This window comes from Peromyscus californicus, unplaced genomic scaffold (genome assembly GCF_007827085.1).
Source record: "Peromyscus californicus insignis strain IS unplaced genomic scaffold, ASM782708v3 Scaffold_13__1_contigs__length_99412109, whole genome shotgun sequence".
Taxonomy (NCBI): domain Eukaryota; kingdom Metazoa; phylum Chordata; class Mammalia; order Rodentia; family Cricetidae; genus Peromyscus; species Peromyscus californicus.
Window position 1 is genome coordinate 25,552,183 of NW_026294424.1, and position 24,911 is coordinate 25,577,093.

Genomic DNA, 24,911 nt, shown 5'->3' on the forward strand with positions numbered 1-24,911 from the left:
TGTCACCGAAGGGGCGGGCGGGCGTGCGTGCGGGAGGGCTCCGGGCGACCTCCGTGGGGGGCCCTGCTCGGAAAGGCGTGGCGGGAGGCCGAACGTGGGGCGTGGAAGAGTGAGGGGCGGGAGGGCCGAGGGCGTGCCGAGAAGGGCCAGGCCTCCCGGGGGGTCCCGGAGGCCGGTCCCCGGGGGAAGGACGAGCTGGGCCTCGGCGTCCCCCCTCCCCGGGCCCCCCGTGGCGAGCCGCTGCGTGTGGGAGGCCGGGACACCCGAGGCCGCGGCCAGCTGTCTGCCGGGGTGCGGAATTCGCAGCGCCCGCCGCCGAGTCCGGGCTATTTATGGGCTGGAGAAAAGGTTGCGCTGCCCCTTCGCCGGCCTCCCCGCCTCCCGAGCGGCGCCGGGCGCCTGCAGCTCGCGGCTGGACGGCGGCTGGCTGGGGGCCGCGGGGTGCGGCCGGGGGCCTGCGGCAGTCCTGCCCTAGAGGGCGTGGAGACCGGGCGGGGTGGGGGGCGGTGAAAAAGCCGCTCTAGGTCCGCCTCTTCATTGATGAAATTTAAGTTCGTGTGGTTTTACCTTTTCCGGAGTCTCCAGTCTGGCCCCCAGTGGTGTCCGGATCGCAGAGTAGCCCGGAGCTCCTAGGCTGACTCGGTCCCACCAAGTTTCCGTCTTCTGGATTTTTTTTTTTTTAAAGGCCAGTTTTTGATCGTTTTTGTACGAATACTTAAGTAGCTAAACATCGGAGGAGAAAACACATCGGTTGTTGCCGGGAAGGACGAGAGACCTTCCTTATAACGCAACTCCAAGACATTGAAAATTATAAACCAGATTATTTTTTTTTAATAAAACCCCAAAATGTCGAGATTTGTGCAAGGTAAGACATTTTGCTTCTTATCTCTTGACTGCTTCGTCCGAATTTGGGTACTGGTAGTCTCCAGAGTAGTGGGCAGTTTGGAACTGTAAATGTTCACTTGTGATGCCGTTTGCCAAACCTTTTTGGTTAAATTGGTATCTGAGCTGCTTTGCGCCGCTTGCTGGGTTGGTGTTTCATGTACGTGTATTCACGCCCCTGTGCCCTGCAGGGGTTCTGCCCCCCTAAAATCAGGTTTAATAGTATTCTGACTTCGCGGATAATGACCGCAGTAATTAAAACAGATTTTGACTGCTGATTGATTCTTGTTCCCTTCTTGTGGTCTGTGATAAGTTATCATTATGGAGAAAGGAAACCCAGAGGCTAGGGGCAGGCAGATGGGTTTGCCAAGACTACTGAGGAAGCTATACCGTTCTCCACTTCTACTCTGTGTGTACGTGGATTGAGTCTCAGATTCCTGTATTGCGAAATCAGGAGTAGTTCTGGAGTAGTACTGGAGGTCATTTCAGTCAGAGAAATGACTTTGCTGCATTGCTGTTTGCTTTTGTCTTTTCTTTTTAAAAGTATTAAAAGATTATGATTTCTTTACATTGAAAATTACCATCTAAATTCTGTGTGTAAAGAAAGGGTTTAGCAAATACCTATCAGCTAGGCTGTGTAAGTGTGTGTGGTATACACGTTGCAATTGGTGCTGCCTTAAACAACTTCTTCTAACTTTATAGAATTTGCCTTTTGATATGTAAGTAACTCTTTTTCCTTCCAGACCCCAGGGTGTGATAGCTTCAGCCATCTTGCTTAACACAGCTAGTAAAGTTTGCGACCACTTAATGTGATTCTCAGTAATGGTAGACGTACCTTTTTTTTTTTTTTTTCTTCTTTCTTTTCTTAGTTATGCTAGTGATGTCCATCATTTGACCCTGGGAATGAAAATGCCCTACTGAGTTGTGCCTCACTTTATTAACTCTTCCCAAATTTTGTATACTAGATTAAAAGAATCTGACTGCCTGCAATATTATGGAAACAGATGAGACCCTTATGCCTGCCTGCCATCACCACTAAGCTCAGAAATGTCACTTTGTCATTATGTTTTGAAGTTCACGATATGCTTTATATGTGGCTAGAGGTGCTTCTTATCTTCTAACTTAATAAATGTCTTAAGATTAGTAAGGCAGAGGTAGCCTAGAAGTTTACTGGTCTCGTAAGTACCATAAAGCCAGCGTTTTGTAAGAATACGCTAGAGAAAAGCAAACAGATCGCTTCTCCTAGGAATTTAAAAAGTATTAAACTCAAGATATTCCATGTAGTTAGTATTTTTAGGATAGCTTACAGAGTTGATGCACATTTACAGTTTTTGCTGTTGAGGCGATCTTCAGATTTCTAAATTAAGTATACCTAAGTGCCTGTGGACATCTGTCTTTTTACTTTTTTATCCACTTTTTAAAAGCCTGTTATTTTGAAATACTTCTACATTTTTCAAAATGTTGCACAGTTAAATTAGGAAATTAACATAGTTGCATTAACTAAACCGTAAACTCAACTCTGATTCCTGTTCCCATGATGCAACCCAAGACACCACGTTTGATTTATTTGCTAACCACTTTTCTTTGAGGTAGTAGTTTTTCTTTTAAACAGCAATTTTACCCAAAAAAATGACACTCGAAATGTTTTTAACTCTATCATGCTGTTTCTCATTGTTTAATTTTTGTATTTTAAGTAGGAACCCTCTATGTGTTAACTTTGGCTACTGTTAGGAATGATAAAACTAATTGGCTAATTTCAGAGTTGTCTACACACATCAGTTTTCAAGTATAAAAGTTGGAAAATTCTGTTTTTCAGGTTTTTTTTTTTTTTTTAAAGCAATTCAGTTCTTTGACCCCCTCCTCCCAGAAGTTACTGATGTTTCCTTCTACTCACTGGAACTCTGCTTATGCTGTTTCATAAGGAACGTGGTAATGAATGTTAGGGCTTCATGTATTGTCTCATTTAAGAAGAGCCTCAAGAAGTCCTTTTATCATGACTTTACAGCTTATCAAAGTTATATCTTGTGCAAAGATGAGCTACTAGGAAGCCTCAAATACATGAGTTGTTTAAAACTTCTGTCCTTTCCAAAACCTTTTGTTGCTTCTTAAATTAAAGATTTTATGGGGCTGGAGAGATGGCTCAGAGGTTAGGAGCACTGGACCTGGGTTCAATTCCCAGCACCCACATGGCAGCTCACAAGTGTCTATACCTCCAGTTCTAGGAGATCTGGCACCCTCACACAGACATACATGTAGACAAAGCAACAGTGCACATAAAATAAAAATTAATTAATTAAAAAAATTTTAGGAATGGCCTATTCTCCAAGTAGACTACCATTTCCTGTTGACAAAGATAATATATCCCTGGGGAAAATACAGTTTCTTGAAATTAGATATTCTGAAAAAATTTGTCACAGGCAGCAAATGCCCACAACCTAAAATGTCCCACATGCTTTTTAAATAGGTGAGCCTATCCTATGTTTTTGGTGGTAGTTTTTTATAACATACCCTAAATTGCATAAATACTGGGAAAGATGAAAGGTCATGGACTTAGATTTGACTCCTGTTACTGAAAGGTGATTTTAGACACTTTTCTGAACCTATGTAAAATTTGGATATTGGTGGTGCACACTCTCAGCCCCTGCACTCAGGAGGCAGAGGCAAGTGGATCCTTGTAAGTTTGAGGCCAGCCTGGTATACAAAGTGAGTTCCAGGACAGTCAGGGCTGTTAAACAGATAAACTCTGTCTCAGGGGAAAATAAAAAACAAAAACCTCAAACAACAACAAAGAAATTTGGATATTGGACTAGGAGTATAGTTGAGTGATCAAGCTGGTGCTTAGCATGGGTGAGGTATTGGATTCAGTCTCCTGTCCCCACCTCCTCCACTGGGTATTAGTGCTTATGTCTCAGGGCTATTGAGAACCTGAAATAGGGTGTTATGTTAATTGACTGAGCTAGGTAAGTAGTGTGTGGCCAGTAACTTTAATAAAATAATGATGGCTTTTCACATAGCATTCTTACCTGACATGCTAGCAACAGAAATATAGATAGACAGTTCTGGATTTTCATATTCCAGATTTAATATTCAGGTCTGGTTACTTGAAAGTTGTACATTTAAAAGAAAAATACTAAACCTATACAGGGCCTGAAGGGGAAGGCAGGGCAGGGTAAAGCTTGGATATTATAGGGGTAAATACAAGTTACATTTTAAAAGTTTAGTTTAAACATTTTTTTTCCTTGAATGCTCATGGTATGCATTGAATTATATGGATTTCCCTTAAGGTACATACTCGGGGTTCAGTAGATCAGAGATCAGCGTGTTATGAACTATTCATTGAGAATGCACATCTTGGATGATATGGAACATAGGGATGCTACACTTGACTGGACTTCAAATCTAAGCACTACTTTCTGTTGTTGTTGTTGTTGTTGTTGTTTTTCGAGAGAGTTTCTCTGTGTAGATTTGGAACCTGTCCTGGAACTCGCTCGGTAGACCAGGCTGACCTCAAACTCATATAGTTCCGCCTGCCTCTGCCTCCCAAGTGCTGAGATTCAAGGTGTGCGCCACCACTGCCGGGCTAAGCACTACTTTTTATAAGAAAACTAGGTATCTTCTTCCTCAGGCACTTAGACCATAAGAACTTAGTGGGAAGTTTCCAGTTAATAAAAACACTTAATACTAATACAGCAGTGAGTTCTCCATATGTAATTACTGGGCCAATAACAGCCTAAGTTTCTTTGCATATCTGTGTTCTTCAGCTGCTAAGTGGTACTTTCTTGTAGGGTAATGCTTTTAGAGCCGGAAGCGTATCAAGCTGCTGTATTCTGCCTGTGAAACTGCTTGTCTAGCAGCCCCACTTTTCTAAATAAGTGAATACTACCTCTTTCCTGCCTGTCACATTTGGAGGTAGTAGCATCAGCAGTTGTGGGGTTTTGCTGGGTTTGTCAACAGATGCCATTTGGAATTTTCTTTTTGAAAAGTTCTGAGAACTGTCTCCATTAATGTTTGGAGACTTATAAATGGTAAAGAGACTGAGGTTGAATAGCCAGCCAGCCAAGGCTAGTTTATATGCTTAAAACTGTGATTTTAGAAGTATTTTTACGACTGTGAATATGCCATTGTCTATCTAAGCTAGGTAAAAATGTCCTTTAGTCTTAAAAATTGAAGTATATTTCAGGGAAACCCATATAAATTCATCTGTATTGCTTAAAAATATCTGTGGCCTGTCAGCATTTCCATTTGTTGTAAGTTTTTGACTGTTGGTGATTCCTGTTGGGTAGATGGCAGGGGGTCAGCAAAGATTGCTGAGCTAATTTTAACTGAAGGGTCTCAGATGAGCACAAGGGTGGCTTGGTTGTCAAGGTCAAGCTTTGGCCTGGTTCTTCTCACATCCTAAAACCTCTTGCTTATCACTGAAGTGACTAAGATATTTTTGTACCCAGGGGATTGTGGAATGAGTTAAGTCAGGAGTCGTGACAATGGAGTGTGGGCTAAAGCACACTCCTGAAAGCTGGAGGTCAGATGGGCTATGTTGCTAGAGGGTCGGGGTGGGAACTGAGTTCAAGTCCGTCATAGTTGTAAATATGTGGGGAACTCAAAATGAAGAATTGGTCTGACGAAGCTCTACTGTCATGTTGTACTTTGTAATCTCTGTGGTGAAATTCCCTTACTGAACCCTTCTTCTAAGTGTAATTGATGATTTTCATTTGTGAAGGACTACTGAAGAAAAAAATTGACAAAGAATATTAGAGAGATAAATATTAATGGGTACATTTCTTGGAAGTGTTGTTTCAGAATTCTGAAGAGACATCAAAAGTTTCTGTAATAGAGTTTTTCTTATAGTAGCGTGTCACAGAAACCAATGTACATGTGCATGTGTTGTTTCTTCAGAGATGAATTATAGCCAACTTAAAATAATGAGAGAACTTGTGATAGGAATACAAACTGGCCTGATAATACAAATGTTTTATATAGAAGAACAATCTACTATAGCTTTCCATCAAGCTTTATTTGGTACTTTTTGTAGAAATGAAGGTATTATGAGTTCTCAGAAGTCTGGAGAGTTAATAGAAACAAATACTTGGAAGTTACCTTTCTTATTGGTGAAAAATGAATAAAAGATGTATTAACTTCCTAAAATGCTATTCATCCCAAAATTATTTGTACAGTGGAGAAAATGGTGGTTTTGCTTCTGCACTTATACTATTGGAATAAATTCTAACAATGTCAGACTGTGTTTGTATTGAGGTACTCAGATTTAAATGCGAGAAGAAGGATGGTTGATTTAAGCCCTTTGATAGTGCGGGATTCTTTAGAAACTGGAGGTTTTCTAAAGACTGTGGCCCTTTTAAAACAGCCTACAATTTTTTTTTCTAAAATATTCAATTTGAACTTGGAGAAACAGCGTTTGAATTGTGAACATTTTTGGTCTTTTAGTAGATTGTCCCAGGCATAGTTACTATTAATTGAAATAGCATCTCTTAGATCTCTAAAATTCTATCAGACATAGATTTTTCTATTATTAACTCGCTAAGTTCTTTGGAAGTTGGAGTTGCTAAACTATCTCAAGAAAATTAAACTGTGATTTTTGATTAAGCAACTTTTGTGTAAAAACTCTAATAGCGCTGTGTTTGAGAACTGTTTCCCAGTTCTCTTGATTGGAGATGCAGGCATCTCCTTTAGCTTGTTGTAGAGTGATTGTCTAAGGCTCCAATTCTGCCTCTGCCAATAGCTCCCATTGTTTATTTTTCTCAGTCATGGCCAAAAGAAATTGGTTGTGTCCCCTAGCCATTTTGACAATTAAGGATTGTTTCTGAGAACCACCGAGAAACAAGCCATGCTGTCTTACTTAGCTTAAACAACAAAATGTTTTATTTTCTCCAAACATTCCTAGATATTTTTGTTGGTTTTTCTTACATAAATTAAGAGTTTCCTATTCCTTTGTGATTTCATTTGTGTCCTAAGAAAACAGTGCAAACTGTTGATGGTGTTCCTGGACTTGAAGTAGTCAGGGTATGCTTTGTCTACTGTCTACTTGCTGGTCACCAAATTGTAAAAATACTATTTTAGGGAACAGCTTGTTGAGAACAGCTCTTCTTTCTCCTGGGCCACAGAAATCTGAAAAGCAATTAGAGTTGCTGTCTTGGCAAAAGCTGATACAGTATTTTATTTGTGTTGTGATTTTGCTTAGAATTTTAAAGCTTTATGCATACAGAAAAACAGTTGTATAGATATATGCACTGTTTTAGGCCCAGTTGTACTAGTGGTTAAAAGATTAGCCTTGGGAATAAACTATTTATAGATTGCCTAATTTTCCCCATTGCTCAGGAAACATAATATCTAAGGAAAAGTAGAAGAGCATAAGATGCAGTGAGAGAATGCTTTAATGTTTAGTTTTATTGTCCCCGGATAACAGCATATGATAAACAGTTGGGTTTCTAGTTTTCATACTGATTTGGTGGCCTGCTCCTGGAGTAATAAACCATGTAAATGTACTGAAACTATGAGTTCAAAGAGAAGCAAGCAGGCTGCCAGACAGTGGGACTTGGGTACCACTTAGGAAAATCATCCTGTCTGGGCTCATTTCTTTATCCGTGGGACTAACTGACCTTAAAGGCCTTTCCAGGCTTAACAGTGTATCAAAGTGTACATATATCAAGATGTAAGACAGGGCTGCCGGGTAATTGATGGCCCTTGGTAACTTTATGTTACACTGCTTCCCTTTGGCATGACTTTCTTCTCAGCTGCTAACCCTAAAAATAAAGTGATACTATTTAACAAGGGTACTTTGAATGTTTTCCACAAGTGATAATTTATTCTTTAATTGAGATTTTTAAGAACTGTTCTAGATTGGAGATGTTTATTCTGTAGTGTAACACTTGCTTAGTATGTATAAAAAAGCTCTGGAGTCAATCACTAGCGCTACCAAAAGAATAGACTGTATTGTATGAAAACAAGGTTAATTTTAATGAGAAGTCTAGTTTATGTATTCTGCTGGTTTTGATGTAAAGAGAGCAATGCATGACTAGCAAATCTCTTGAGCATTCTCATAGTAGTGTTGTGAAGTCTTACATCCTTTTATTTTTGTAAAGAGAGCAATGCATGACTAGCAAAACTCTTGAGCATTCTCATAGTAGTGTTGAGAAGTCTTACATCCTTTTATTTTTGTTGTCACAACTGTTTACTGGCTGGGAGTGCAGCCCCAGAGAGCACTTGCCTGATAGGAAGGAAGCCCTGGGTTAGACCTCTGGCAGGCCCCACCCCAAGCATTTATTAAACATGCATGTGGATTCTCTCTCTCTCTCTCTCTCAATCTCTCTCTCAATCTCTCTCTCTCTCTCTCTCTCTCTCTCTCTCTCTCTCTCTCTCTCTCTCACTCTCTCTCTCTCTCTGTCTGTCTCTCTCTCTCTCTCTCTCTCTCTCTCTCTCTCTCTCACACACACACACACACACACACACACACACACACACACACACACACAAATACCTGAGTTGGATATGGTATCTGCCTATAATCCCATAACAGGGGAAGCTGAGGCAGGAGCATTGTCAAAATTCAAGGGCTATCTGAGTAAAACAAAACAGCAGTAATAATAATCATTATTGCTTGCCTCACCCCAAGCATTTATTAAACATTCATGTAGATCCTCTCTCCCTTTCTCTCTCTCACTCACTCACTGAGGAACACATTTCTATAAAATCGTTTGTCAACTTAAACACTTGTGTGTCACTAGTCAGAATTATGTTACATATTTAAACTAATCAACTGTAAAAAGTTAGACCAATCTGGGCCTGGTGCCATCTCAGAAACAGCATGTCCTTGAGGTATAGAATAGGTGACAAGAAGAACCAGGAGCATGGCTTAAATAAACATTAAAATAAATGAAGTATTATCAAAGTAATACTGGCAGTGTTTGCCCATTAGAAATAAATATGCTCCCTACCTGAAAACTGTTGAGTCAGCATGTCTGGGAGCTTGCCCAGGAATCAGTGTTTTAATTTTAACTAGCTCTCCGGGTTATTTATATGCAAATTAAAAGTTTTATAAGGACTGTGATTTAGAAGTCACAGAGTAGGAAATTGTACTCTTTGTGCACTTTTAGTACTTTTACTAGCTATGACCATTTGAAAGGTACCTCAACCTGGGTTTAAGATATGCTTGGATTGTGGTCCTGATGGCTCAAGAGTTAAGAGCACTTGTTGCTCTTGCGAGGACCCATGCTTACTTCCCAGCACTCTCATGGAGGCTTACAACCATCTATAACTCCAGTTCCAGAGTCTCTGATGCTCTCTTCTGGCCTCTTCAGGCACCAGGCATGCACACTGAGCACACATATGCAGGCAAGACACTCATACACATAAGATAAAATAAATATTTAAACATCTTTTTTAAATTATAAGAAAAAAGAAATTCCTGGATCATGAATTTATATTTACTTCAGTAGACATTGAATATTCCACCAAATAAGGAAGACTTAGTACAGAGATGGGAATCAATTCATACCTCTTGGCATCACAAGAGTAGAGTGGAAGGCAGGTTGGTTAGGCCATTGTCCTGAACAGAAGAATGAAAATGCTGGGGAAAATTAAGACATTATTAAAAATAGAAAGAGATGGGGCCTGGAAAGATGGCTCAGTAGTTAAGGGCACTGACTGCTCTCCCAAAAGACCTGGGATCAAATCCCAGCACCCACATGGCAGCTCACAACTGTCTGTAACTCAGAAGTCTGACCTGCTGGCAAAACACCAACACGCATAAAATAAAAGTAAATAAATTTAAAAAAATTTAAAAAAAAATAGAAAGAGATGGAATATAATGATCCAAATAAGTGATTTTGTTACTGATTGAAGAGAATGTGAAGACAGAGGTGGGAGGAGCCAACCGCGTGACTTCAGCTTTAGTCTGAATGATTTAAGAAAAGGTTAATGTTGTAGGGAGCAGGAAGGGCAGGAAGTGTAATTTCGATAGTGATTTCTGTTTTAGACACAACAAAGCTGAGTTTGAGGTACCCTGAGTATCCAGGTATAAAAGATCTAGAATTGGTAGCAAAGGTAAGTCTGGAGCTGGTGGTGGTAGGATTTGGATGAGAGGTACATACTTAAAAGCTACTAATAAGAAGAGCCTAAGAGACAACGGCTCAGTGGGTAAAGGTGCTTGAGTACCGACATAGTAGGAGGAGAGAGCCAGGTTCTGTCAGTTGTCTTCTGACCTCCATCCTCCATCATCTGCATGTGAGCTGTTATGAGAACTATTTGTTACCGGTAGTGAGATTGGTGACAGAAAAAATGAAGAGAAAAGAAGCTGATCTGGAGACAGTCTTTAAAGAGCTCAGTAGGAGAAAGGAGGAGCCAGTTGTGGAAACTGAGACATGATCACAAAGGTCAGCCAAGATGTCAGATACTTCTGGGTAGTGGAGCCCAAAGAAGGGCTCTTTTAGGAAGTGTTTTCACACGTGAATTTGAAGGACAGAAGAACCTGGTTCGCTTGAATTGTCCAATCAGTGTATACTTCAACTTCATTCACTGTTATTCCAGTTATGATTACATTCTGGGAGTTCTGTGATTGTTGTTGTTGTTTGATTTGAATACTTGGGAGGCACAGGCAGGTAGATCTCCGAGTTCTAGGCCAGCCTGGTCTATATAGTGAGTTCCAGGACAGCCAGAGCTATATAGAGATACCCTGTCAAAAAAAAAAAAAAGACATTTGACTGTTGGCTGTAAGTGTCTGTGGGCTTCCAAGGAATGTTGAGACTACTGAGATGGAGGGAATAGGGGTAAAGTAAAGTAGGGATGGTTCTTCACCCTTTGCTGTTCATGCCTTTTGCCTTCTGTTTTTTGCTGGGTTTCTGAATGTCCGATAAGTTTATTCCCACTCCCTCACCCCCTACATAGGCAGACTCTTCTTTCCCACCCACTAGTTCCCAGATAACCAACACGGAGACTTAATATTAATTATAAATGCTTGGCTGATAGCTTATGCTTGTTACTAACTGGCTCTTACAACTTAAATTAACCCACGTTTCTTATCTACTCTCTTGCCATGTGGCGGTACCTTCTTTCAATATGGCTTGCTTATCTCCTGCTTCCTCTGCCTCTTGCTGAGACTCTGGAGACTCCACCCTTCTTCCCAGCATCCTCCTAGTCTGGGTCTCCCACACAATCTCTTCCTGCCCAGCTTTTGGCCAGTCAGCTTCTTTATTAAACCAATCGCAGTGGCATATAGTCACACAGTGTAAAGGAATAGTTCACATTTCCCCCTTTTTGACTAATTAAAAAGGAAGATTTTAACTTTAACATAGTAAAATTATGCACAACAAAAACAGTTAATAAGTAAGAATTACAATTATAATATTCAGTCCATTTGCATTTGGCCAATTTAGGGAAAATACTATTTATTTTATCTTTGTGAGTCTAAAGTTTTACACCTAATTTACTTTTCCTCTTAACTAAGGAAAACTTTAATTATTTAGTCTTTAACTCCATCAAAGACTCCAGAAGGTGAAATGTTACCTAATAACAGGGACATCAGACTGTCTGAACAGTCACCCAAAGTTCCTCTGCAGCATTGGAACATCTGTCTTTGGCATACAGGCCTAGAATATCTGACAGCCATTTTTGAGAAGCAGGGAATTTTGAAGGACTGTCCTACATTGTCTTGGCAAAGTTAGGAGTCGCTTTCTTTTGTGTCCTGCAGGTCCATTTTGGGCAGTAACTGTCAGCAGTTGAGGCAAGTGCCCGAATGGCTAACTTTTGCCATAAAGTAAACTCCATATGGGGTTCTTCGATGCCCATCACCTTCTCTGAAGTAAATTGGTGCTGCTGGGAGCAAATGTGTCTCACTGTCAAGAAAAGCCTTATGTTATTAAAACATTTTAAATATCATATCTTTGAAGTGTTTGAAGACCATCCCTCTTTCTAAATATATCTGTGTATGACCTTGAAAACATACCTAACATGACTATAAGTTTGACTCTTATAGATGACTATTAATCTGTATTCTTAATTATACATTACATTTTTAAGTGAGCTACATAAACATAATACCCCAAATAAGAGTAGAAATGTATATACAGTATAACAAAATTAAATTTGTATCAATAAACCAAAATCCATATCAATGGAAAATATTTTGAGATTAAAGTAGATTCAATAATCTAACCTTTTTTTCCTATCATTTCTATGTTATATCCCCATTTTTCCTTTAGAAAGAGATCTTCGAATTTAACTCTTTTTGTTTAGCTTTTTTTTCTGACTATGACCAATAACAACTTGTAAACCCCCTCTCACCCCCCACCCCCACCCCCACCAAATGATAACAAGCATCCATAATCCATCTTTTGGAAATGTGGGTATTGTGTTTTTTAGACTGCTTCCTGTTGTCTGGGGACACTGGTATCTTTAGGGAATCTAAATCTAATCTGTTTGTAATCAGGATCTGCAGGGGGTCTTCCCCAGTCAAACCTGATCCATATTAACCTGGAATGAATCCATAGCTTCTCATCTCCTGTGGAAATATAAGCATAACCTCCTCCCTCAAAGTAACATATCTTTTGACTTCCATTTTGAAGTCAAGACAATTTTGGTTTTTCGAGACAGACTTTGCGCCTTTCCTGGGACTCACTTGGTAGCCCAGGCTGGCCTCGAACTCACAGAGATCTGCCTGGCTCTGCCTCCTGAGTGCTGGGATTAAAGGCGTGCGCCACCACTGCCCGGCTCAAGACATTTTTAAAATATATAGGTTGGTTAAATATAGTAGTTTCCATAATCCACTATTTCTTGGCAGTTATTGCTTGTTTATTAGCAGTCAAAAAATTTAAAGACAACACAATAACATACAGGATCCAGACTTTCTGTGTATTTCCCATCTTTTACGTGGCTTTTTTCTTTTATATTATTTTACTCCCTTTTTAAGCACTTTATTATTTTAAAACTGTATTTTTTATGACTGTCTATATACCCTTTTTCTTTTCTTTCCCAAGCCTTTGTACATTTTTTAAACACACTGTAACCTGTTTAGAGGTTTTTTTCCATCTGAATCTGTCTTTACTGAGCATCTGTAACCTTTTCTGTCTGCATGAACAAAACCTGAAACCCACCATGAAGTGCGCCATTGGAGCTCTTGCTGGTGGATCAAATCCACAGGTAAAGGCTGAGAGACATCTTTGTGTACTCTGGCCCCTTGAGAGACTGTGGGAAGCCTTCATGCAACTTAGCTCATGGCATGCTGGCTGTTGCCAGGAGACGCATCTCTATGCTGTGGCTAGCATGAGAGACATGAGACTAGAAAGCTGCGTTTGGCCCCATTTTTGTGTGTTTAGAACCTTTTTAAAGCTTTCTCATGTCTTATGTGCACCACATTGGAAGCCATTTGTAGGCAGACTATTCTTTCCCATCCGCTAGTTCCCAAATAACCAACATGGAGACTTAATATTAATTATAAATGTTTGGCTGATAGTTTGTGCTTGTTACTAACTAGCTCTTGCAACTTAAATTAACCCATATTTCTTATCTACCCTCTGCCACATGGTGATACCTTCTTTCAACACGGCTTACTTATCTCCTGCTTCCTCTGCCTCTTGCTCAAGACTCCGGAGACTCCACCTTTCTTCCCAGCATCCTCCTAGTCTGGGTCTCCCATACAGTCTTTTCCTGTTCAGCTTTTGGCCAGTCAGCTTCTTTATTAAACCAATCACAGTGGCATATAGTCACACAGTGTAAAGGAATATTCCACACATCCTGTATCCCCCACTGCCTTCTGCATTTGGATAGCAAAAAGTCCGTAATGTTGAAATTTTAGTTCTTGTGAATAAGGAAGAACTATATTATAGCAGGAAGTGGGACTGAGAAGAACAACTGCTGCTTGGTCTGTATGACATTTACTGAAGTATAATGAAACCAGCCCAATAATTCTAGTAAATTCTAATAAGTCCAGTTTTGTGTGATGGGGACTTAGTCTGTTGGTTGGATAGATAAGACTTTGACGGAGAGTGATACTTAAGGATTTTTATTCCAAAATTTAAAGAAAACCAGACTAGAGGAAAATGACTAGGATGTGTTGATTTACTGTGGTGGGATGGAGCTGAGGACACACAAACAAACCTTGATTTGTAGGCCCTAGCATCTGCCTGCACTGTGACCTTGTGGAAGTCATTTAGCTATTTGAACCTCAGATTCCTCCAGAAATTGAGGAGAGTAGAAGAGTAGATTAATTGCTCTCTCTCATCTTTAAAAATGTTTTTATGACTATTTAATGAAATGTTTGATTGCTAATTCAAGTAGTAGAGGATCAGTTCTCTTCGGTAGGAAGTGGGAAGGGAAGAAACCATTTGTATGAGGTTGGAAATCTTGCGTTATTCCGGGATTCTTACATTGATCTTCCCTTAGTTGTCATTGCCCGAAGTGTAACTTGATAATGTTAAGTCCTAGAAAAGTTCTTCAGTCTGTACTTTACCTTCCAGAAATTCCAGACCTTCCTCTAAAAATTCAAGATGAATAAATAACTAACTGAAAAGAAAAACGGATTTGAGCTCTATGTCTTCTGGTCTACACTGAAGCATGAAAGATCACTGCTCTTGCTGAACCAACCATCCTTTAATTTAATTTTTAAACAGGATCTCGCTATGAAATTCAAGCTGGCTTCAAACTTGCACTCTTCCTGCCTAGCTTTTGATTGTTGGGGTTTCAGGTGTGTGCCACCAAATCCAGCTGTTTCTGTATATTCTTCTGAAAACTCATCCTTATTTCTTAATCATTAAAAATATAATTTTATAGTAGTAGCACGTCATCCAGGAGAATGAAACCACAGCAGAATGGGGTAGAAGAGAATAATGAGTTTGTTACTATGTTCTTTCCTTGTAGAAGCTGATTGTATTTGAAAACAGGATAGACGGAATGCAAATTGTTCCTTCTGTGCATCTAATATTTATCAAAGAAATGGGAGAAATAAAAGGAATGTTTTTTTATAACTCAAATTTGAATCTGTGTTTGGTATTTTTTGAGGATATGTTTGAAGGTTGGACCTACTAAAGTTGGCAGAAATCTAAGATAATATCTTCCAGCCAGCCTTTCCTACTTGACTTACTAGGGAGGATACTGACATGATAAATGCCAAGCCCTAAAAAGACAACAACAAAACAAAAACCAGTTAACTTGTTCCCCACTTTTCTACCATTATGATCTATTTACATTTCTGGTTCATCAAACCAAAACTGTTTTGAACATTTCTTTTTTCATGTACTAAAGACAGTCCTTTCTCCAAGAGAATAAATATGAGTTTAATTCCTAAAGTAAAAAGATTTCCCTTGAGGATTAGCTCTTAAGGCCCACCCAACCTATTTATACTTGTAACTTGAATGGCAATTTGGGGGCAGGAGAAGTCATTGAGATGGTCCTACTAGTAGCCTAGCCTGGCCTTGAACTCACAGATCCATCTGTCTCTGCTTCCCAAGTGCTTGGTTTAAAGGAGTACACCACTATATCCAGCAAAGTTGTGGGGTGGGTGGGTGGGTTTGTTTGTTTGTTTTAGACTGGAGATTGAACCCAGGTCTTCAGGTATATTAAGCACATGCTCTACCACTGACCTACACCTACCTGAATGGCAATTTAAAACAAAAAAGCTATTCATATAAGCAACCCTCTTCTCTGAGCCCAGTATCTATCCCCCCTTTCTCTTTCTGTCTCTCTGCCCCCCCTTCCTTTTCTCTCCCCTCCCCCCAGCTTTTTAGGAAAGAGGCCTAAGTTGCCTTCAATGGCTCAGAAATGCTTATAACAGGGAATAACATTTCAATATTTTTGTGACTTAATCCTGATAGAAAGCCACAGTGTGGTAAGACCCCAGCTGGGCATGATTAAGACTCAAAACATCTGGAATACAAACCAGTGTTTCTGAACATTTTGAGGCTATGCTCAAATGCTCCCAAGGAAACTTGGGGTGGAGGGCAGGAGACTGGAAGGGAGGGTATGCTAACGGTCTGGTCTCCAAGGACTCTTAAGGATGGATGAGAGGGATGTTTCTCTCTACTCCACAGGCCCTGGAACTTAGGATCTCTTTGGATTACACATGCTGTGATGCAACATCAAAGATTAAAAAACATGAATTTTGAAGAAGGCTAATATTTACTGTGTACTGTTTGGCCCCAATACAAGCTTGAAAATTTTGGCTGAAGAATAAAACTTAACCTCAAATACCATCCTTCAGCTAGACCTATTTTGTAGAAATCAAAGGAAATTCTCGAAAGTGCCTAATGTACTGATCTGTAACACTCTGCCAAGAAAACAAAGAAAACTAAGCTCTATAGGACACACGCTAGAAGTAAAGTTTCCTGCAATCTGTCCATCCTCTGTTTATAGCACTCCCCCTAGAAACAATGCTTGGACTGTCAGGACTAAATTCATGTTCCTTTTCCAACCAAAGACCCTTAACGACACAAGAAAAGCTAGAAAGCTTCATTGGGAGCCCCCAAACATCACCGTCAACTGGTATGTACCGGACATATCTTAAGTTTGTTTTCTGACTTGGTTTTCTTCATTTTATGGGGACTTCCAAAAAGCCTGGTTTTTCTCCTTGTGTCCTAACAGACCTTCCTGCTACCTTCCCAAATGGGTAAAACTTTTCCTTCCTCTAGGCCTGCTTTTTTCAGTGTCCAGAGATTATCCCTAAGACTTACCCAAATAACTAGAGTGGCCTAAGAACTTTCAATAATAGAGAGCCTTGGGCTCCACAGACTTTGCTGTTGAGCCCAGCCTTCTCAGTGTGAAACAACTGAGACCTGGAAAATACACTCTCACATGACCACGTTACAGGGTTAAAGGTACTGAGGCAGATTGATAAAAGACAGTTTTCCAGATTGCCCAAGGCAATGTGTTCACTCAAGAGACAGAAACTTGTTTGTTTTTAATATTTTGTCTCATGTGTTTGTTTCCATGTAATTGTGTGTCATGTTAAGACAACATAACTCAGCTCCACCCTCAGAATTTCTCAAAAGAATTGAGTAAAACACTCATGGCCACTTAAATTAAAATACCAGCAAACAGTAGTATTCAAAATAGCTAGATAAGCCTACTCATTGTGATTGTGTATGGTAAAAATGGTTATGCTTTTAGTTTTAATAACTAGTATCTTAAGTTAGTTAGTAAATTTTAACAGCTTTATTAAAAGACAAACCCACTGCCAATCTACTTGTGATCTCATCTTTCAAAAACAGGCTTTTCAAGTCTCTTATCATTTAAGCTTTAGAAAAAGGAAAGAAAGGACCATGTAGAAACCAATCTGTTGGTTCCTGCTCAGCCTACTTAAAACTTTAACAGTCAGGCTAGGCTCCATGTCTTTAAAAGTAAAAACTCATATGCTTTATTTGTATTAAAAGTAATATCTTTAAAAGTACAGATTTAGATTAAGGATGGCTATAAAAGATGATTTGATCAGCAGTCTAACTTCCAGATAATACAAAATTTTTGGTAGTTTTAAAAATATCTTTGTATCTGACTATTGGAGTGTATGTGTGTTTATGTGTGCTATGTTTTTATAATGTTTACATATTACCAGATTGGCTTATAGGTAATTAAAACTGTCAGTGTAGCCCATATTCATTTTCATTAATAAGGTAAATTTTTAAAACAAAAAAAAATAGATAAACAGTCTGGGTTGAAATGTTTCTTGGTTGGTCCTTCTCTGCTCTGATCCTATAAGCAGTCTGAAGACTTGCTGGAAAATAAGCTAACTCTTAGGGCTTGAGGGCTTCTGCTCCAAGGCTCAGCTTCTTGTCATGGACAATTACACTCATCTGGACAATTATCTTCTAGGCTTGTTATTCCTAAATTAAAATTGAGAAAATTATTTAACACTATGCTTTCAGTTTTTTTCTTTCTTTTCCTTTTTGTTTGTTTTTGTTGTTGTTGTTGTTTTGAGACAGGGTTTCTTTTTGTAGCCCTGGCTATCTTGAACTCACAGAGATCTATCTGCCTCTGCCTCCCAAGTGCTGGAACTAAAGGCTGTGCCACCATGGCCCTGCTGCTTTCAGCTTTCTTTAAATAATCAATCTAGCCGGGCGGTGGTGGCGCATGCCTTTAATCCCAGCACTCGGGAGGCAGAGCCAGGCGGATCTCTGTGAGTTCGAGGCCAGCCTGGGCTACCAAGTGAGTCCCAGGAAAGGCGCAAAGCTACACAGAGAAACCCTGTCTCGAAAAACCAAAAAAAAAAAAAAAAAAAAATCAATCTAAAAAGGATTTAAATTTTATCAAAACAAATTTCATAGTTTATACTAAGTGTGTTAGGCTTCTAAGGTCTACAGAGCAAGATCCAGGACAGGACCCAAAACTACACAGAGAAACCCTCTCTCAAAAAACAAAAACAACAAAGCAATTGAGTCTTAAATCAGATTTACTTGAAAAATATGTTTTTCCCAAGCAATAACTAAATTTTAAAGCAAGGTTTGTTTTTCAGCACTTGGTAACTGACATGGGTGTTGTTCAGTAACCATACTTGAAGGTCTGTGCTAATGTAAAGGTAGACTAAAGAGGCAGCCAGTATTTTAGTCCTTGCCCCCAGGGCATCTGCATTCCATGGGATGATGGATACTTTTCACCTACAGCCCTGGTAGCACATCTGTCTTGTTGGTTCAGAGACTGGACTCAAAACCAGAGCACATTCTACAAACAAGAGGGTCAACACAGAGGACGGTATCTCCAGTGCTTCCAAGAGAAAGCACAGAGTCAGCAAGACCTTTACCCATACCAGCTAGTGATATAGATAAGGAAAATTAAAGGAGTCAAGGGCTCCTACCAAGTCCCAAGTTAACCCTGTGGACCAGACCCTTGCCTGACCTTAATAAAAAATGAAAAAGTTAATTTGGTTAATTTACATTTGCTTATAAATACCTAACAGAAAAGTAGAAACAAAAAAATAAATAAAATTATTGGTAATAATACAAAATTAAACTTTGAAAGAAAGAGTAGTTCAGGTCTTGTACAGGCCTTCCCATTAAATCCTGTCTATGGGCTACTAACATGCCAGGTAGCATTGGCTGTAGCTATAATAAGTTCTGTTTATATGAATCTGTTTAGGTAGATTTGTAAATCTATCATCAGTGGTTGTAACTTTACTCCGTGTTTTGGTTTTCTTCATTATTTTCCTTTTGCCACTGTTGGTACTTAGTGGTTATACCCTCATATTGTTTTCCTTTTAATCTATTTCATAATTAGATTCTTTGTTAAAGTTGTTCTTTTATATCTCACCATATTCTCAATGTATTAACTACCCTCAAGAACAGGCTACAGAGGATAGTTCTTGTGAAATAAGATGACCGTGTGACTTTTCTGTCTCTCCCCCTTGCTGGGATCATCAGTTGGCATAATCATGTTGCTCTGACTTAAACTTTGTATGTTAATCATATAAAATTTGTGTCTTTTAGGATATGTGACACTTTCAAACTAAACTCCTGTGAAATGGAGATTAACAGTTCAACTTTATAAGTATGAATGTTTTTCTCGCATGTGTGTAAGTGCATCATGTGTGTGCCTGGTGCTTGCAGGAGTGAGAAGAGGGTGTCAGCCCCTGGAACTGGAATTAGCAATTGCACCTGCCATGTGGGAGCTGGGAACTAAACTCAGGTACTCTGTAAGAGCAGCTAGTGCTCTTAACCATTGAGCCATCTCTCCATGTATTGTGATTATATTCACTCCCCATTACCCTCTGGTATCCCCCATTTCCCTCAGAGCCCCTTCTTCCTCCTTAGTTCCCCAGTGGCTCTATCATCAGAAAGAAGACACACCCTTCTCCAGTAACCATTAGTAGTTATTAGGTTCTCAGAAAGAACTCAGGCCTGATTGGGCATCTCCTCTGTCCATGGTAGGAAGTTAGAGGGCCCAGTCTTGTGCATGTATGTGTTCATGGTTGCGATAGTAGTAATATATCAGATAACAACGACACTCTCTATCCTCTGGCTCTTAAATTCTTTCCACTCTCTTTTGTGATGTTCTGTAGGCTTTGGGAGGGGAACTGTGAATGGAGATGTCTCATTTAATGCTGAGTGCGCATCAGTCACTTATTCCTAGCGCCTTAATCAAATATGAGCCTTTTCACTAACTATCAGCCTCCACAAAAAGGAGCTTTTTCTCAGGCTGAGACTTACATGAGTCTATGAGTATAAACATAAATATTTAGAAACCAATCTGACAATATATTCATACAGGGAAACAGTGTTAGTGTTTTCCTGTTGGGGCCAGGCTCTCCTCAGCTACAGGCTTTTGACCAGGTTTATAGTATTGTTGCTGGATCCTAATAGCTCCTTCGGGAAGGGTGTGAGAAGGCGCGTTGTCAACGACACAGACACGGGGAGTCAGTTGAAGGCAAACAGCAAACTTGTTTATTCAGTAACAGGGAGGCCTTATATATCCTCCTCCCAGCACCCAGTCTGTGTTGCAATCTCGTGGCATTGCATGGTCGTCCCTCATTGGCTGGGCACGATCAGGACTCAGACAGTGACCAGGAACTCTGACAGCAACTGGTGCTAGGCCCTCAGGCAGACTCCAGGTTGGCTCATAAGGAAGTACATTATGTGCGTGCCTTGGCAACTGGTTTGAGCCAATTTCCTCGACTTTGTAGGCCTGTCCTACTACATAGTATCAAGTGTGTATTCCCTCCCTTGGAGGCAGACCTCAAATGCAATCACAAAGCAGTTGGTTATCTTTAGAATAGTCATACCACTGTTGCCCCAGTGGATATATCTTACTTGATGAGTTAGTGTTATAGTACTTGGTCTATTGCTGAATGGGACTATTGTTGTATTTTCCCCCCAGCAGCCTGCATAGCACCTTCTGGTACTGTGAACACTGCCCAGTGGGGAGAGCGTTTCCAGATCAGTTCTATCTTCATTTCTTTGTGTCCTATAATAAAGAGTGTTGTATGGTGTCTTCAGCAACAAGGTCTTACCATCTAGTTTTGGGAGGCAACCAAGAACAATGGCAGTGGCAACAGCCTGTATTCCTTGTGGGGAGGGGGTTAGACCTCTTTGGCCAGCAACTTATAGGAAGATATTCTGTACCTGATACTGAGTTCTTGTTTAGAAACTTTGTGACATCTGGGAGCAGCATTATCTAACCATGAAAAGTACCTTTGTTCCATGCTCTAAATAATTATTTATTAATGTATTTTTAGATTATAAAGTAGTGGATTTTTATGTATCTTTTTCATGCATCCATAGTTTTAATTAATCTTCCCCTTGCTGATTTTGTAAAAGAGTATAGTAATTTTTATTTACTGATAACCTTTTTCTCACTTATTCACTGATAAATCTTTTTATAGGCTTCTTTCTAACAGAACTGATAGAATGAATATGTATATAGAATGAATATTATATCATATAATATATAACATTTAATTATATGTGAATTAATGTTATAATTTAATAGTATATTACATATATTTTTATATAGTGTATATACTCATTATATGTGATGTTTATATGTTATATGCAATAGATAATATTTATATATTTTGATGTTTTATATACACATACATATATATGTATATGATTTATTAGAATGGCTTACAGACTGTAATCCAGCTAGTTCAGCATGGCTGTATCCCAACAGAAAGTTTGAGAATCCAGTAGTTGTTTAGTCCTTGAGAATGGATGTCTCTCAGCTGGCCTTCAGTAAGCTCTGGAATCCCAAAGGAATAGGTTCTAATGCCAGTGAAGGAATGAACTTGCCAATGAGGGTGAAGGCAAGCAGGCAAAGAGCTAAAGCTTCCTTCTTCCATGTCCTCCATATAGGCTGCCAGCAGAAGGTGTGGACAGATTGAAGGTGGGTCTCCCCACCTCAAATGACTTAATTAAGCAAAATCCCTCACAGTTGTGCCCAGCTATTTGGGTTTTAGTTAAGCCAGATGTTGTCAGGTTGACAGTCAAGAGTAGACATCACACTTTCTTTAGCATACCTCCATTTTGTTAAAAAGCAAAGGCCAGTGAGTCTTCACCTTAACTAACCTGGAAATAACAAAATTCATAAGTCTCTGTTGCTGACTGATTTTAATCAGTGGCTTTTTATTTTTTTTATTTAAGACCTTAGCAAAGCTATGTCTCAAGATGGTGCTTCTCAGTTCCAAGAAGTCATTCTCCAAGAACTAGAATTATCTGTGAAGAAAGAATTAGAAAAAATACTTACAACAGCAACCTCGCATGAGTTTGAGGTAAGGGTTGACAGTGTCTTTTGCTTCGTGTGTCAGCATGCTCAGTTGCTGCAAGTGGTGGTTTTCCAGCCTGAAATGAGCGCGGGATGTATCGTGAGAAAGTTAGCATTCATTGTTCAACAGCCGAGGAGCGTTAGCATTTGCTCATAGTAAAGCTGCTGTCTTTTTTTTCCAAGCTGAGGAAATTTCCTGAGTCACCAAAAGAGTATGGACAAAAATCATACTTTATTTTGTGTTTTAATATCATTGGGTAGAGAAATGGTTACTGTGTTTGGTGGGATCTGTAAGGCATTAGGTAGTCTGTTAACCATGTACTCTTCATACCTTTTTCCCAAAGCCAAGTCTAGCAGAACGGTGCTGCTGTGACAGCTGCCATAGGTGTTTCCCAGAATTGAGAAGCTTTGCTTTTCTGGTAGCACTTTACCTTTTATTTTTCAATTTCAGTTTGTACTTAATGTCTGAGGTTAGCTATGTTTCATTCTTTTTTGTTCTTTTGGTGACAATTTATTTGCACTCAGAAGTAGTGAAAGATACTGGTATGTAATAGGGAGTGAGTTGAAATTTATAGGAACCAAATATTGTTCAGGTTATATGATAACTGACTGGTGGGAGATAGGGGATAAGTTTGGCTTGTGTGTTAAAGAATCATTTAAATATAATTTCTTTTTAGTTTTTCTACTTCAGTTTCGAACAGACCTTAAAAATTGGTCCTACTTTATATTCTAATAGTCTAAGAATTTCACTTAAAGGTATTTTTAAAGTGTAGTCTGTATCTAGTTTTACTATGTATTAAACATTCCGCTGTTTATAACAATTACTTCTATTTTCATAGCACACTAAAAAAGATCTTGATGGATTTCGGAAGCTATATCATAGATTTTTGCAAGAAAAGGGACCTTCTGTAGACTGGGGTAAAATCCAGAGACCTCCAGAAGATTCGGTAAGTTTTAGATAAAGTGTAAGAAAAGAAAATTGAAGGTAATTTGGGATGTTGGTGTGACTTTTGTAGGAGGGTTGTGAGAACTTAAAGAACCCTGTCAGCAGACACGCTGCTCTCAGTCTGTGTGTGATCTTCAATCTGTACCTTGCAGGCAGCTGCCTTCAACTAGTTTTCTTTCTTTTAGACCAGTTAGTGCTTTGCAGAGGTCTTCTCAGTCTGATCTCATCACAGCACTAGCCTGTTTTTAACACATTGTCATTAGTTTACCAAACATTTGTTGTTAGTATAAAACATACCATGAGAATTTTGTGTTGTTCCCCTTCCAAACCATTAGATCTCTTTCTGCCTGCAGCATCGTGCAGGCACTTACCAGATTTTAAAGCTCCCTCCATGCTTTCAGTCAGTCCATCTCTGTCACCCTGTCTGCCTTATGCCAACCAGCCTAGCATCCCCTTCACTACACTCCCTGCTTCTAGATCTCTGCATATATTATTTTCTTTCAGTGGTATGGCGTCCTCACCTGTCAAAATCCTGTGTGTCTTGGAGGACAGTCCTGAGGCCTCACCTGTCATTGGCCCCTAGCAGAAAGTAACACTGAGGAGGTGTAAAGGGTGGTGTTAGATGTTTAAATCTGAGCTCTACTGCTTTGTTTATGTAAAATGAGAATAATACCAGGTGCTTTGTGAACTTCACGGGTTATTGTGAAGCTTTGTTAAGAGGATTTAGTAAAATAGAATTTACCTCAAAGCATTTTGTAGAGCTGGTTTATGTATTTATTTATTTATTTACCATATGTGGTGTTCATTTCTGATGGGGGAATGTCTTTCTGTACACTTTGAATATGTGTTGCTCTGATTGGTTGATAAATAAAGCCGTTTGGCCTCTGGCAAGGCAACTTAGAGGCAGGCAGGAAATTCAAAGAGAGAGACAGGAAGAAGGAGGGGGAGCCTCCCGGAGCCACTCAAGGAGCAACATGTAATGGGACGTGGGTAAAGCCATGGAGCATGTGGCAATACCTAGATTAATAGGAATGGGCTAATTTAAGATATAAGAGCTAGCTAGCAAAAGGCTTGAGCCATGCCGTTCAGTTATAATTAATAGAAGCCTCTGTGTGTTTACTTGGGGGACGTGTGTGGGAGAGATTTGTCCCGACCACCAGCCGGCTGGGACACAGGAAATCTTCCGATTACACATTTCTTATGTGTCTGTAATCTTACTTAACCCAACAGTTTTGAAATATGATTCAGAGCAAACGAACTGAAGTCTCATCTCAATGCCCGTGTTCACCAACTTTTGTTGGGACTCAAGTCCACTCGTGTAAATAGAACCAGCCAGAGCAGTTTAAGATGACAGAGTCAACCTTCAACTTGTTTCCCTAATGAAAACGTCATAAATAAGGTCCTGCTTAGGAAATACTCTTATTCCTACATGTGGAAAAGTTCTTAAAAACTTTAAATTTATAAATTGCATGTTTGTTTAAAAAAAAAGAAAACCAACCAAACTCTAGAGCCGGACAGTGGTTGCACACGCCTTTAATCCCAGCATTGGGAGGCAGAGGCAGGAGGATCTCTGTGAGTTTGAGGTCAGCCAGGCCTGCTGAGCAAGTTCCAGGACAGCCAAGGCTGTTAAACAGAGCAACCCTGTCTCAAAACAAAAAAACAAAACAGCAAAATCCCTATTAGCATCTGGATTGTATTCTGTTATATTAACACTGAAGTTAAAATTCCTCTAGGTGACTCGCCAGGAGGAGGAACAGTGCTTGCCATCAAGTCTGAAGACCTGAGTTTAGTTCCTAGAACCCACAGAGTAAGGAGAGAGTGACCCCTGAAAGTTGTCCACCTCTGACCTCTACATATGTGTAATGGTTCGTGTGTTCACACACATGAATTTACACACACA

The 24,911-nt window shown here is 39.7% G+C and overlaps 1 protein-coding gene across 3 annotated transcripts in view; it reads left to right on the forward strand.

Moving 5' to 3' along the window:
• Positions 1–24,911, forward strand: part of Ugp2 (UDP-glucose pyrophosphorylase 2) — a 63,557-nt gene that overhangs the window by 478 nt on the left and 38,168 nt on the right. For 2 of the 3 annotated variants that reach the window (XM_052734733.1, XM_052734735.1), the window contains exons 2-3: positions 21,945–22,072; positions 22,905–23,012. In XM_052734733.1, the coding sequence (XP_052590693.1) occupies positions 21,945–22,072; positions 22,905–23,012 (236 nt within the window). Of the gene's footprint in view, positions 1–137; positions 866–21,944; positions 22,073–22,904; positions 23,013–24,911 lie in introns of those variants that run through there. The other variant, XM_052734734.1, reaches the window with a different exon arrangement.